The sequence below is a fragment of the Coregonus clupeaformis genome, chromosome 4 (assembly GCF_020615455.1).
Source record: "Coregonus clupeaformis isolate EN_2021a chromosome 4, ASM2061545v1, whole genome shotgun sequence".
In the NCBI taxonomy this organism is placed as follows: Eukaryota; Metazoa; Chordata; class Actinopteri; order Salmoniformes; family Salmonidae; genus Coregonus; species Coregonus clupeaformis.
The window spans coordinates 18789642-18802372 of NC_059195.1; the positions used below are offsets into that span (position 1 = coordinate 18789642).

At 43.3% G+C, this 12731-nt stretch overlaps 1 protein-coding gene and 1 pseudogene across 16 annotated transcripts in view; both read left to right on the forward strand.

Moving 5' to 3' along the window:
- Positions 1-6635, forward strand: part of LOC121551945 (bromodomain adjacent to zinc finger domain protein 2B-like) — a 92529-nt gene extending 85894 nt beyond the window's left edge. For 11 of the 16 annotated variants that reach the window (XM_045210407.1, XM_045210409.1, XM_041864632.2 and 8 more), the window contains 6 exons: positions 43-362; positions 2480-2615; positions 3601-3747; positions 4103-4416; positions 4682-4825; positions 5031-6635. In XM_045210407.1, coding sequence (XP_045066342.1) covers positions 43-362; positions 2480-2615; positions 3601-3747; positions 4103-4416; positions 4682-4825; positions 5031-5187 — 1218 coding nt within the window. In that variant the 3' untranslated portion in view covers positions 5188-6635. The remainder of the gene's footprint in view (positions 1-42; positions 363-2479; positions 2616-3600; positions 3748-4102; positions 4417-4681; positions 4826-5030) is intronic. The other 5 variants (XM_045210441.1, XM_045210448.1, XM_045210452.1 and 2 more) reach the window with 2 other exon arrangements.
- Positions 6636-7829: 1194 nt separating this feature from the next.
- Positions 7830-12409, forward strand: LOC121548339 (annotated as a pseudogene).
- Positions 12410-12731: the final 322 nt, after the last annotated feature.

A 12731-nucleotide genomic window follows, 5' to 3' on the forward strand; every position in this document is an offset into this window, starting at 1 on the left:
CACCACTGTTGTTTTTCTCTCTCTCTCTCTCTCTCCTCCCAGGGTTGGATGTATCCGGAGCCCCAGTCAGAGAAAGGGGACCTGGTCTACCATGAACACAAGCCCTTCACTAAGCTGTTTCCAGCCGGGGAGGAGCAGCCTACAGGGGAGAAGGCGAGGGCCAGTGGCAACAACAGCCTGGTGCGGCACGTCAACAACCCCCTAGATATAGCTGTAACACGGCTGGCCGAGCTGGAGAGGAACATCGAGCGAAGGTACCTGAAGAGCCCCTTAAGTACCACCGTTCAGGTCAAACTGGATAATGTGCTGGGTACGGTCACTGTCCCTGCTCCCGCACCATCCCATAGTGTTGATGGTGAAGGGTAGGTCCATCCAAATTCCCATTTTGAACACTATTTTGTGCTTCCCTCTGCTTCACTGGAGCCTATTTAGTTCTTTTCGGTGTCTTGGGTGCCTGTTCCTTTCTCCTCTTCTCTCGTTGCTACTGTGTGCGTCGTGGGTTTGGTTCCTTTGTGATGTCTCTCACCGTAGGTGGTTGTATCTGTCTCTTTGGAAGCCGGTCTGTACTGTAGCTCTGCATGGTGCATCACACTGGTAACACGTGGTTCTATGTTAACTCATTGTCTCACTATGGCAGTCTGTACTATGGCAGTCTGGCAGTCTGTACAGGCTCCAGAATGTAACTATGAGGCATGTCAGTCACCGGGTGGAGTCTTGTACAGTGAGGGAAAAAAGTATTTGATCCCCTGCTGATTTTGTACGTTTGCCCACTGACAAAGACATGATCAGTCTATAATTTTAATGGTAGGTTTATTTGAACAGTGAGAGACAGAATAACAACACAAACATCCAGAAAAACACATGTCAAAAATGTTATAAATTGATTTGCATTTTAATGAGGGAAATAAGTATTTGACCCCTCTGCAAAACATGACTTAGTACTTGGTGGCAAAACCCTTGTTGGCAATCACAGAGGTCAGACGTTTCTTGTAGTTGGCCACCAGGTTTGCACACATCTCAGGAGGGATTTTGTCCCACTCCTCTTTGCAGATCTTCTCCAAGTCATTAAGGTTTCGAGGCTGACGTTTGGCAACTCAAACCTTCAGCTCCCTCCACAGATTTTCTATGGGATTAAGGTCTGGAGACTGGCTAGGCCACTCCATGACTTTAATGTGCTTCTTCTTGAACCACTACTTTGTTGCCTTGGCCGTGTGTTTTGGGTCATTGTCATGCTGGAATACCCATCCACGACCCATTTTCAATGCCCTGGCTGAGGGAAGGAGGTTCTCACCCAAGATTTGACAGTACATGGCCCCGTCCATCGTCCCTTTGATGCGGTGAAGTTGTCCTGTCCCCTTAGCAGAAAAACACCCCCACAGCATAATGTTTCCACCTCCATGTTTGACAGTGGGGATGGTGTTCTTGGGGCCATAGGCAGCATTCCTCCTCCTCCAAACACGGCGAGTTGAGTTGATGTCAAAGAGCTCCATTTTGGTCTCATCTGACCACAACACTTTCACCCAGTTCTCCTCTGAATCATTCAGATGTTCATTGGCAAACTTCAGACGGGCATGTATATGTGCTTTCTTGAGCAGGGGGACCTTGCGGACGCTGCAGGATTTCAGTCCTTCACAGCGTAGTGTGTTACCAATTGTTTTCTTGGTGACTATGGTCCCAGCTGCCTTGAGATCATTGACAAGATCCTCCCGTGTAGTTCTGGGCTGATTCCTCACCGTTCTCATGATCATTACAACTCCATGAGGTGAGATCTTGCATGGAGCCCCAGGCCGAGGGAGAATGACAGTTATTTTGTGTTTCTTCCATTTGCAATAATCGCACCAACTGTTGTCACCTTCTCACCAAGCTGCTTGGCGATGGTCTTGAAGCCCATTCCAGCCTTGTGTAGGTCTACAATCTTGTCCCTGACATCCTTGGAGAGCTCTTTGGTCTTGGCCATGGTGGAGAGTTTGGAATCTGATTGATTGATTGCTTCTGTGGACAGGTGTCTTTTATACAGGTAACAAACTGAGATTAGGAGCACTCCCTTTAAGAGTGTGCTCCTAATCTCAGCTCATTACCTGTATAAAAGACACCTGGGAGCCAGAAATCTTTCTGATTGAGAGGGGGTCAAATACTTATTTCCCTCATTAAAATGCAAATCAATTTATAACATTTTTGACATGCGTTTTTCTGGATTATTTTGTTGTTATTCTGTCTCTCACTGTTCAAATAAACCTACCATTATTAATTATAGACTGATCATTTCTTTGTCAGTGGGCAAACGTACAAAATCAGCAGGGAATCAAATACTTTTTTCCCTCACTGTTTCTCTTAAAACTGGCTGCTGTAACCAAACACTCTTATACTCGTGTGGCTTTCTGTGCACTGCTGTTGGTCGGTGAGCTTGGTTCTTGTCATTGACTGTTCTATGTGATGTGAGTGGCTGGTTCTCTGACCATGGTGCCTTTTCCTGTCTCAGGGGGGAAGAGGGGCTGGCCCCTGGCATGAAGGTGTGGCGCAAGGCCCTGGGCGAGGTCCGCAGCGCTGCCCAGCTGGCTCTCTGCGTCCAGCAGCTCCAGAAGTCCATCGCATGGGAGAGATCCATCATGAAAGTGGTACGACTGTCTGTCCGTTAGTGTCTCCGAGAGATTCTCTAAAAGGCTTTGAGCTACATTTTCCTCTCGCAAAGTCACCTGCACTGTAAACTAACGCACTGTAAATTAAATTATAATCTGTCGACCTTTCTTGAAAAATTTCCGTCAGGAGGAATTTAAGTTTAACCAGAGATTTATACTGAACAAAAATATAAACGCAACATGTAACAATTTAAAAGATTTTGCTGAGTTACAGTTCATATAAGGAAATCAGTCAATTGAAATAATTCATTAGGCCCTAATCTATGGATTTCACATGACTGGGCAGTGGCACAGCCATGGGTGTGCCTGGGAGGGCATAGGCCCACCCACTTGGGAGCCAGGCCCAGCTAATCAGAATGAGTTTTTACCTGGCAACAGCTCTGGTGGACATTCCTGCAGTCAGCATGCCAATTGCATGCTCCCTCAAAACTTGAGTGGCCTTTTATTGTCCCCAGCACAAGGTGCATCTGTGTAATGTTCATGCTGTTTAATCAGCTTCTTGATATGCCACTCCTGTCTGGTGGATGGATTATCTTGACAAATGATCAAATGCTCACTAACAGGGATGTTAACAAATTGGTGCACAAAAGTTTAGAGAAATAAGCTTTTTGTGCATATGGAAAATATCTGGGATCTTTTATTTCAGCTCATGAAACATGGGACCAACACTTTACCTGTTGCGTTTATATTTTTGTTCAGTATAGTTACAGTGAGATACATATGCGGCATGCCACCACAATGCAATAGCTCTAGTTACAGTAACGGAGCTCTGTACTACCAGGAGCCTGTCCTTTCTTTCTGTCAAACTTGAAAGTTATTTTATTTAAGGAAATCCTGGTGTTATTTAGAATGTGTTAGTTCATAGCGCAGTTGTTTTTGCAAGGGGAAAATGTTGCCCTAAGTGTGAAGTACCTCCTCAGAGAGCACCCAGTTTGACAGTGCATCCTGGTATGTTACTCTGCAGTACTGCCAGTTGTGTCGAAAGGGGGATAATGAGGAACTGCTCTTACTCTGTGATGGCTGTGACAAAGGCTGCCACACGTACTGCCATAAACCCAAGATCACCACAATACCTGACGGTGACTGGTTTTGTCCTGCTTGCATATCGAAGGTACAGTAACCTTTGCCTTCAGTTGCAGGTAGCCCAACTTACAATTCACAGAACAGAGAAAAGAGAGGGACCCCTTAATTAAGGAATTTATCCAACCTCAGGCTTCCAGTGTAAGAAATCTTACCGTAGATGTTTAAGTCCTTCAAAACGAGGTGCCCCTTCAAAATGACCTTTTATTGTCCACAGCCAAAATGCAGCGTCTTATCACAAGGGTCTATCCTACTCACAAAAACTCATAAACGAAATGGAATAAATACACCCAAAAGCAAAAGTCCAATTCATTCAATTCACGACGACAAGTGTGATCCTCAGTGAATGCGAGATGCCTCCACTCAGCATATTTTGTGTCATTCAGGCGAGCGGTCAATCCCCCAAGAATAAGAAGCAGCAGAGCCGAGCGGGAGCAGCCGGAGGAGGGAAGAGAAGCACCGAGGTAAAGCGGAGCAGGATGCCATCGTCCGTAGCCAGCACAGAGGTCTCTGAGGACGATGCTGCCAGCACCAGCACTCCAAAGAAAGGGAGCAAAGAGCCCAAAAAGAGGAAGAGCCCAGGAGAGGAGGGCCCAGTCACAAACCAGTCCAAGCAGGACAGTACTAGTCCTGTCTGTGTGAAGAAGGCTAAGACGGCCACGTCAGCCAGAGACAATTATAAGGATCTGAACTTGTGCAGGTATTATAATACTATTGACCCCGGAAGTGACATGGGCTACGCTTACACTGGTCCCAGATCTGTTTGTGCTCTTGTCAACTCCATTGCTGTCATTGTCAAGCCAAACATGTTTGGCATGACAATGAGTGACGGAGTTGGCATGATAGCACAAACCGATCTGGCACTCAGGCTAACATACACTAGTTGCTGCAGTGTCTGATGCATCCCCATGCATACTGTAGTTAATGTGAGGATCATCTCTTGGTTGACTCCTTGTTCTCCACAGGGTGCTGCTGGCTGAGCTGGAGGGTCACCAGGATGCCTGGCCCTTCCTGAACCCTGTCAACCCCAAATCTGTCCCGGGCTACAAGAAAGTCATCAGGAAACCCATGGACTTCTCCACTATCCGAGAGAAACTTGTTAACAGCCAGTATGTACCATACCATTAGCATGAAAAATAATTTGCATACAATGTGTCTTATTCATTTAATTCTGATACCTGTATTATACGTAAAAATTCGGTCAGCTGCAAAGATTATGGCTTTCTTTTTCATGCTTTTGTTCACATTGTTATTCCCCTGTGGGATTCAATGTCATACATTTCATAATTAAATGCTATGCGTCTCAATTTACAGGTACTTTAACCTTGAGACGTTTATCATCGACGTCAACTTGGTTTTTGATAACTGTGAAAAGTTTAACGAAGATAATTCGGACATTGGGCGAGCAGGACATAACATGAGGAGTTTTTTTGAGAAGAGATGGACTGAACTGTTAAAACAAACCAACTAGGCTTGTTTTAACTACTTTATCCTCACTATACTGTATGGGACCAGCAGTAACCACTTTACACTCACAAGCAGAGTGCCAGTATTGGTCTGAAGACTGTCTTCAAGACCTAAGGCTCAAGACTCTCTGTCAGCAACCAGGGAATCTTCATTAATTTACAATCGTAATTCTACGTATTGATTTCACTGATGTACAGTACAATGCTGGTTGTGTGAGAGCAAGGAAATGCACCCGAAGAGTTTCAGACAAAAGGGGTGGGTGTTTTTAAAGTGCAATACCATTTCCTAGAAGAAACCACACTGAATCCACCACCATCAGAGCTGTAACTGGGAACAAAAGCTTTCCAACTAACTGTACATATAATATTACAGTGAATGTATTTAATTTTGCCAATTATTTATCAGTGAAAATGATTTTCATTTTCTAAGAAAAGGAAGAAAACAGCAAAACTGTTTTAAAGAAAATCTTACGGAATGTTTTCCGAACATAAAACAAAAGCCAAGAAAAAAATGAATTGTTTACACTGCTCTGTGCCTCCAGGGCGCCACAAGATTCATGACGGTAATACTGTAATGCTGCGTTTCAATGTATGTTTGCATCGCTAACTTAACCTTGACAGTGAGGCAACAATGGCACATCTGTATATACTGTTCATTAATGTTAATATTAAGTATTGATGGTAATATGTATGATGTGCACATATAGTATTGTTACAAGACATCTGATATTGTTTATGCCTTAGAATGATTGTAGTGTTTAATTTCAGTCTTAAAGTGATAAATACATGTATACTGCCTGTTCTGTATATCCTCTGCGAACACTGTGGTCTCCTCAATCTTGGTAGTGCCTGCCCTCTCAAAAGTGTGTGGAGGATATTATTTCAATCCTTTGATTTTGTATTTGTGTGTGTGTGTGTGTGTGTGCGTGCCAGTATACGAAATGTCAACCCTCGTGGGCCTCCAATTCTGTCATCATCATCCTATCATCAGTATAGAATGCATTGCGATGCACAGTACCTTTCATTAAAGCATTTCTCTCTATTTGCCTTGCCACAGACCCAAGGACACGATAACATTTTGTAATAACCAGGGTGGGGGTCAATTCCATTTAAATTCCATTAAATTCAGGAAGTACACTGAAATTCCAATTCTCTTCAATGCTTTTCAATGAGGAAAGTTTGGAATTGGAATTTGGTTTCCTTTCTAAATTGACTGGAATTTAAATGGGTTTGACCCCAACCCTGGTAATAACCACTGTGTTTGAATCTTGCTGTGTGTCATGGCCTACTGGTGGCATCTTGAGCAGTTTTTTTTGTACCTGATTGAGAGTACTTGAAGTTATTTTATTTATGAATATTGTGGGGAAAAGTAGATTTTTTTTGTAGGAGCATTATTTTTCACTAGTGTGTATGTGGCACGGATCTAATAAAAATGATCTTTTTCAACACTGTATTTTGCTTTACTTCATATTTATTTTCTAAACTGCAAACATTTCTGTTGGCAGGACATCTGGGCTTTGTCCTGTATTTCTTCTCACATTACAAAGCCCAGATGGCCTGCCATATGCTATATTATAGGCCTACTATTTAGCAAGGTAATTTTAATGTAATTTGACTACTAGGTTTGTCTGAAGAGAGTGGAGGGAGATTAGTCTATATCATATTTGAGAAACATGTCAGTGAATAACAGGACATCACCTACTACTGCACATGAACCTAACAACTCCCAGTGTCACATGAGTGTTATGCAATCAGCTATGATGTTTCTTGTGTACAAAAGGTAAGCTCCACCTGGCTCTAGTAGCGTCTGCATGCGGATAACAGTTAAGGTAAGCAACGCTTTCCTTTTCAATTATGTGTTTTAGATTCGGTCATTATAAACAATATCACTTACACAGTGTACAAAACATGCTTTTTCCATGACATACAGTAGATTGACCAGGTGAATCCAGGTGAAAGCTATGATCCCTTATTGATGTCACTTGTTAAATCCACTTCAATCAGTGTAGATGAACGGGAGGAGACCGGTTAAAGAAGGATTTTTAAGCCTTGAGACAATTGAGACATGGATTGTGTATTTGTGCCATTCAGAGGGTATGGGCAAGACAAAATATTTAAGTGCCTTTGAATGGGGTATGGTAGTAGATGCCAGGTGAGCCGGTTTGAGTGTGTCAAGAACTGCAATGCTGCTTGGTTTTTCACGCTGAACATCAAGACAGGTCCACCACCCAAAGGACATCCAGCCAACTTGACACAACTGTGAGAAGCATTGGAGTTAACATGGGCCAGCATCCCTGTGGAAAGCTTTCGACACCTTGTCGAGTCCAAGCCCCGACGAATTGAGGCTGTTCTGAGGGCAAAATTATGTGCAACTCAATATTGGGAAGATGTTCCTCAGTGTATATATTTTATTAAAGCCAATGAAAATAAAACACTTGATAGTTCATAATAATCAAAGCTTTGTTTTTGGTGAGGTATCACACACACACGATAGTACCTAGCTACCTACTTATGGCATATTGCTGGTGAATTATTCCATATCCAGTGAATATGTGTAGGCTACCTACAGCATGTTTTGCGCCACCTTGTGTAGGCTGAGGTTATTATATTTTATTTACAGGACGAATATCTATCAACAGTGACAAAAATGGTGTCATTAATGCGCACACTCCACGACCATCGATATGAAGTGTATTGGTGCGCGCTCTCCCCTACACTACTAGCGACTTGCTCATGGGATAAAACCATACGAATATATAACAGGAATGACTTCTCGGAGCTTCTGTTTTCGCCTCTGTCAGGGCACGGTTATGGAGTTCACTGTTTCAGTTCGTGGCACCTACCTGTCCAGCTGCTCCACAGACGCGTCGACTATTTCGAGTTGGTGACAGGTGAGCTAATGGCAAAATTACAGCATCCTGGCCACAGCCCCGTCAGGGTGTGATCGCTGTCTCCCGACTCCTCCCCCTGCTGTCCGGGAAATCAGATGGAACCGTGGCCCTTTGGTATTTTCACTTAGAGTATATAAACTCCTCCCTATGTCGCATTGCCCTGATGCCCTTAGAGATTAGAGAACCAATCTTTATAATAGTAATAAATAAAACATGTATAGGTCTAAGGGAAATTCTTGTAAATACATATCCTATGATAATAAACTTATGTTAAATTTACAAATAATGCCAATGGTCTCTAAATTAAAAAAAAAACATCCTATTGCTTGTCCTCATTGATCCAACCTAATCAGCATAGGTAATCTTCATAGCAGGTGTAAAAGAAACACCTGAATGGAGTCCCCACATCTGGGTTTCAGGGGAAATGGAAGCTAGATTAAAGATACTGTATCACTGAAAACCGGATGTTGCCGTTTTTTACCGACTCCGCATAGGCTATCAAAATGGTACAAATGGTACATCATATTCCACTGTTCATCTTCCCAGGTCTGGTGCCGTGACAGAGACCACAGGGATGGCGTGCTGCTTCACTCTGTGTGGTCAGAGGTTTGTTACAGGGTGTACACGTCTGGAGATATCAAAGTGTGGGATCTGGACATGAAGCAGCTCCATGCGGAGAAGGACGTCCATGACCTGGGGGTGACCTGCTGCCACTTTGCACCCGAGTTTGACATTGGTCAGATTAAAACATACGTCAGTTGCGTGATCCTCTCCTCAGGGCACCCTTCTCTTCAACACATTGGGATAGTGCCCTGTTGAGGTGTAAAACTGAGAAAAGCCATACATAGGTTCAATCCCAAATGACACCCAATTCCCTATATAGTGCATTACTTTTTACCTGGACCCAATAGGGTGCCATTTGGGACTCAGACTTAGTACGGAGAGTTAAAATTCAGACTATAAATAGCTTTATTTAGAAACCCCCTTTCTATGGCATTCCTAGAGCTTCGTGGCAGTCTCTGTGGGGACTTGAATAAAGAAAGAACCATTGGAAGGTTTTATTATTATAACCAAATGTTCTAACCACACAGTTATTAATGTCTCATGATGGAGAGTCAATGTGCCGGGTTTGTTCCACCGCTCCTTCATAGATGGCACTTCAGTGCAGTTTCGATTGGCCTCCTGTGGACAGGACAGTCAACTGAAGATATGGATCGTATCACAGCATGTTATAACGCGTAGGCTGGCCTGGCCTCTGTTACACACACACACACACACACACACACAGGAATAGATAAAGAGATCGAGCACAGCATCGTCAACCTTGAATTGTCTGCACTGAAGAAAATAATTGCATTAGTGTTTTAGAACAAACAGCATCAGTGCTGAAAATAATACTCATCAATAATAGATTGCTTTCAGTCATATCAGATTGAAGACCAGCAAGTATCTGCCCAGTGGGTTTAAGATATGTTTCAATTTGAAAATCAATAAATGTATCCAAACATTGTTTATAGTTACTCTTCTGTATTTCAGACACATACTAGTTCTTATAGAATCCAATATCTGGTCTTTGTTTTGGACTGTGATCATCATCTGATATACAGTATTTTGATATATCTGCCCATTCCATAACCGTAGCCTACAGTCAACAACCCAATGAAAAGCATACAAATGGAAGCAATAATGCCCTTTAACAAACCACAAACACTGCCATCAATCAATCAAATGTATTTCTGAAGCCCTTTTTACATCAGCAGTTGTCACAAAGTGCTTATACAGAAACCCAGCCTAAAACCCCAGAGAGCAAGCAATGCAGATGTAGAAGCACGGTGGCTAGGAGAAACTCCCTAGAAAGCCTGGAACCTAGGAAGAAACCTTGAGAGGAACCAGGCTGTGAGGGGTGGCCAGTCCTCTTCGGGCTGTGCCGGGTGGAGATTATAAGAGTACATGGCCATTAAGGCCAGATCGTTCTTCAAGATGTTAAAACGTTCATAGATGACCAGCAGGGCCACAGTGGTTATAGAGAGTGCAACAGGTCAGCACCTCAGGCCATGAATTGAACAAATATTAGAATGGGCCTGAATGGCCAGATAGTAGGCTTCGCATTACCCTTTGGAAAGTGGTGGATGGTCTAGTGCTACTTATACAGTGGCTAACCTGTCTCTGTTGCTGTGGTAACCGCAGTTCCTGGGTGAGATGTGATATGTGCATCCTGAGTGGTGTTCCACAGGGATGTGTTGTGGTGCCTTTGCTTAGAGCAGCAGCACACTGAAGGAAGCACACAGCAGCACAGGGAATGAAACCAGAGAACATGTGCCACTCATAGGCTACAGAATGGGCAGTGCAGACCAAGTTTATTGTACCACATTCAGAGGAAATTGTCTTTTGCAGATGGACTTAGCCACATCGATGGAATTTTTTTAGTCAAACAATGTCGGTTCTCTTTTGTGTCAGTAACCTTTCAATTGAACTGGCCTTCTGCTTCCTGGTGCTGATGTGCTATTATTCATGTTTCCTTCCCTTTATTTTCCTGTAGTGTTTTAGAAATATAATTACCTTCTCTTTATTCACTGTGAATTTTAACAGCCACATGGCCATCACTGCTTACTCAGCCTGTAAAGGCAAATGAAAAGCAATTAAAAAGAAGCAATTACTGATTTTGAATCTTGCCAGGAGGAAAAAATATAATGTAGATCAGATGAATTTTAAAAAGGACAACAATTGTTTTACCACAGTGCTTGGTTGTCAACCTGCAAATAAATCATTTGGCATAACTTAATTAAAATGCACTATGTATAGTGTATAGCCTACTCCTAAAGGGACAGTCCAGCCAGGATTAAATCCAAGGCGTGTTATAGAGCAGTGCACTGGACAGCTGACAAATGCACTTTATAAAGGTGACAGGCAAAAGTCTCCATACAAACCATAACATTTATATATAAAGCTCCTTAGATTAAAAAGCGCCTTGGATTGAACCCCGGCCTCAGTGTCCAGAGTGTTGTTCAGTGGTTACTGGCAGCCTCTCTCTAATTTGTTAATCCAGCTGTGGTTGTGGCCAAGGGCAGGGGGCAGGGATAGTCGGAGGGGTGGTCAGTGGGACAGACAGTCAGACAGACAGTGGGGTGTGGGTGATAAGGTCTTTTCTACAGGAGGTCTTTGTGAGTTATTGATTCTCAGGCTGTGAGATGCAGCTGCACCACTGTGACTGGCCAGTCGGCCCCTGTGCTCTCCTGTATCTTCTCTTCTGATGGAGAGCTGCTTGTCTCAGGGTAAGGCCATCCGTCCTCTCATAACCCAAGCCTTAACCCTAACCATAGCTCTGGTCCATGGTGTTTGTGATGCTTGCTAATGCTGAACCTTCACAAACGCCCTGGACCAGTGCTACCCTAACCCTAGGGTTCTTGTAGGAATATATACACAGTAATTACATCAATATAATATAAGGTGTGACCAAATATTTCTTAAATCCCTATTCAGTTGGAATAAACTGTTGGTATACTGGAATCACATACATAGTTGCTTTTAAATAGTGCTGTTCTCCTATTTGACCACTAGGGGGTCTCTACTCTGAAGCCTTACATAGCAGAATTTAATGATCTCAATAATCTGCTGCTTGTGTTAGTTGGTGAACTAGAAGTTTTGCTTCATTTCTGTTCTTTCTGTGTGATTATTTGTATATTGTACTGATGAACTGTTGAAATTAATAAAATAAAATAAATCATTGTTGTTTTTCAACAGCTCCATGGATTAGACAGTGACGGTGTACAATGTGGTATGCAAAACAGTCTTTGATGTGGTCTTAGTAAGTTGTGTTTTGCTTTTTAAACAGATGTATCCATCCACACACCACTGTTGCTCTGGTACAAATCACAGTCTCTAAACAGTTAGAAATGCCAGACATTCTTCTTTGTCAATGTTTGTTTATTCTTCCTTTGTAGAGCAATGGAGTTCTTCTTCACACTTTGAGCCAGCAAACTAGGTCCCAGCCTGTTACCCCCTGTTGTTATATAACTCACTGTAACTGTATGCATCAAACACATTGAATTCCTGTGCTCCTCCCTCCCTTCCGCCCTCTCTTACCTTTGTGACAGCCAGTGCATTCTCTCCAACCCTGCCATGGATGGTCACTGGATCCATGGACAAGACGGTCAAGAGCTTCAAGTTCCTCGGGGTCCAAATTACTAAGCACAGTCGTGCGCGCATGTGTGGACCTCAGGAAGTTGAAAAGGTTTGGCATGGGCCCTCAAATCCTCAAAAAGTTATACAGCTGCTCCATTCAGAGCATCTTGACTGGCTGAATCACTGCTTGGTATGGCAACAGCACCACCCTTGATCACATGGCGCTACAGAGGACGGTGTGGATAGCCCAGTACATCACTGGGGCCACCCAAGCCATAGACTGTTCTCTCTGCTTCCGCATGGCAAGCAGTACCGTTGCATCAAGTCTGACACCAACAGGCTCCTGAACAGTTTCTATCCCTGAGCCATAAGACTGCTAAATAGCTAACAAAATGGCTACACTGACTGAGTTGACCCTTGTATTTTTATTTTTGCACTGTCTCTATGCACACTCACAGGAGTCTACACACTCACGCACACTGACACTCCAACACACACATACCATGCACACATTTATACTGACTACACACACACAT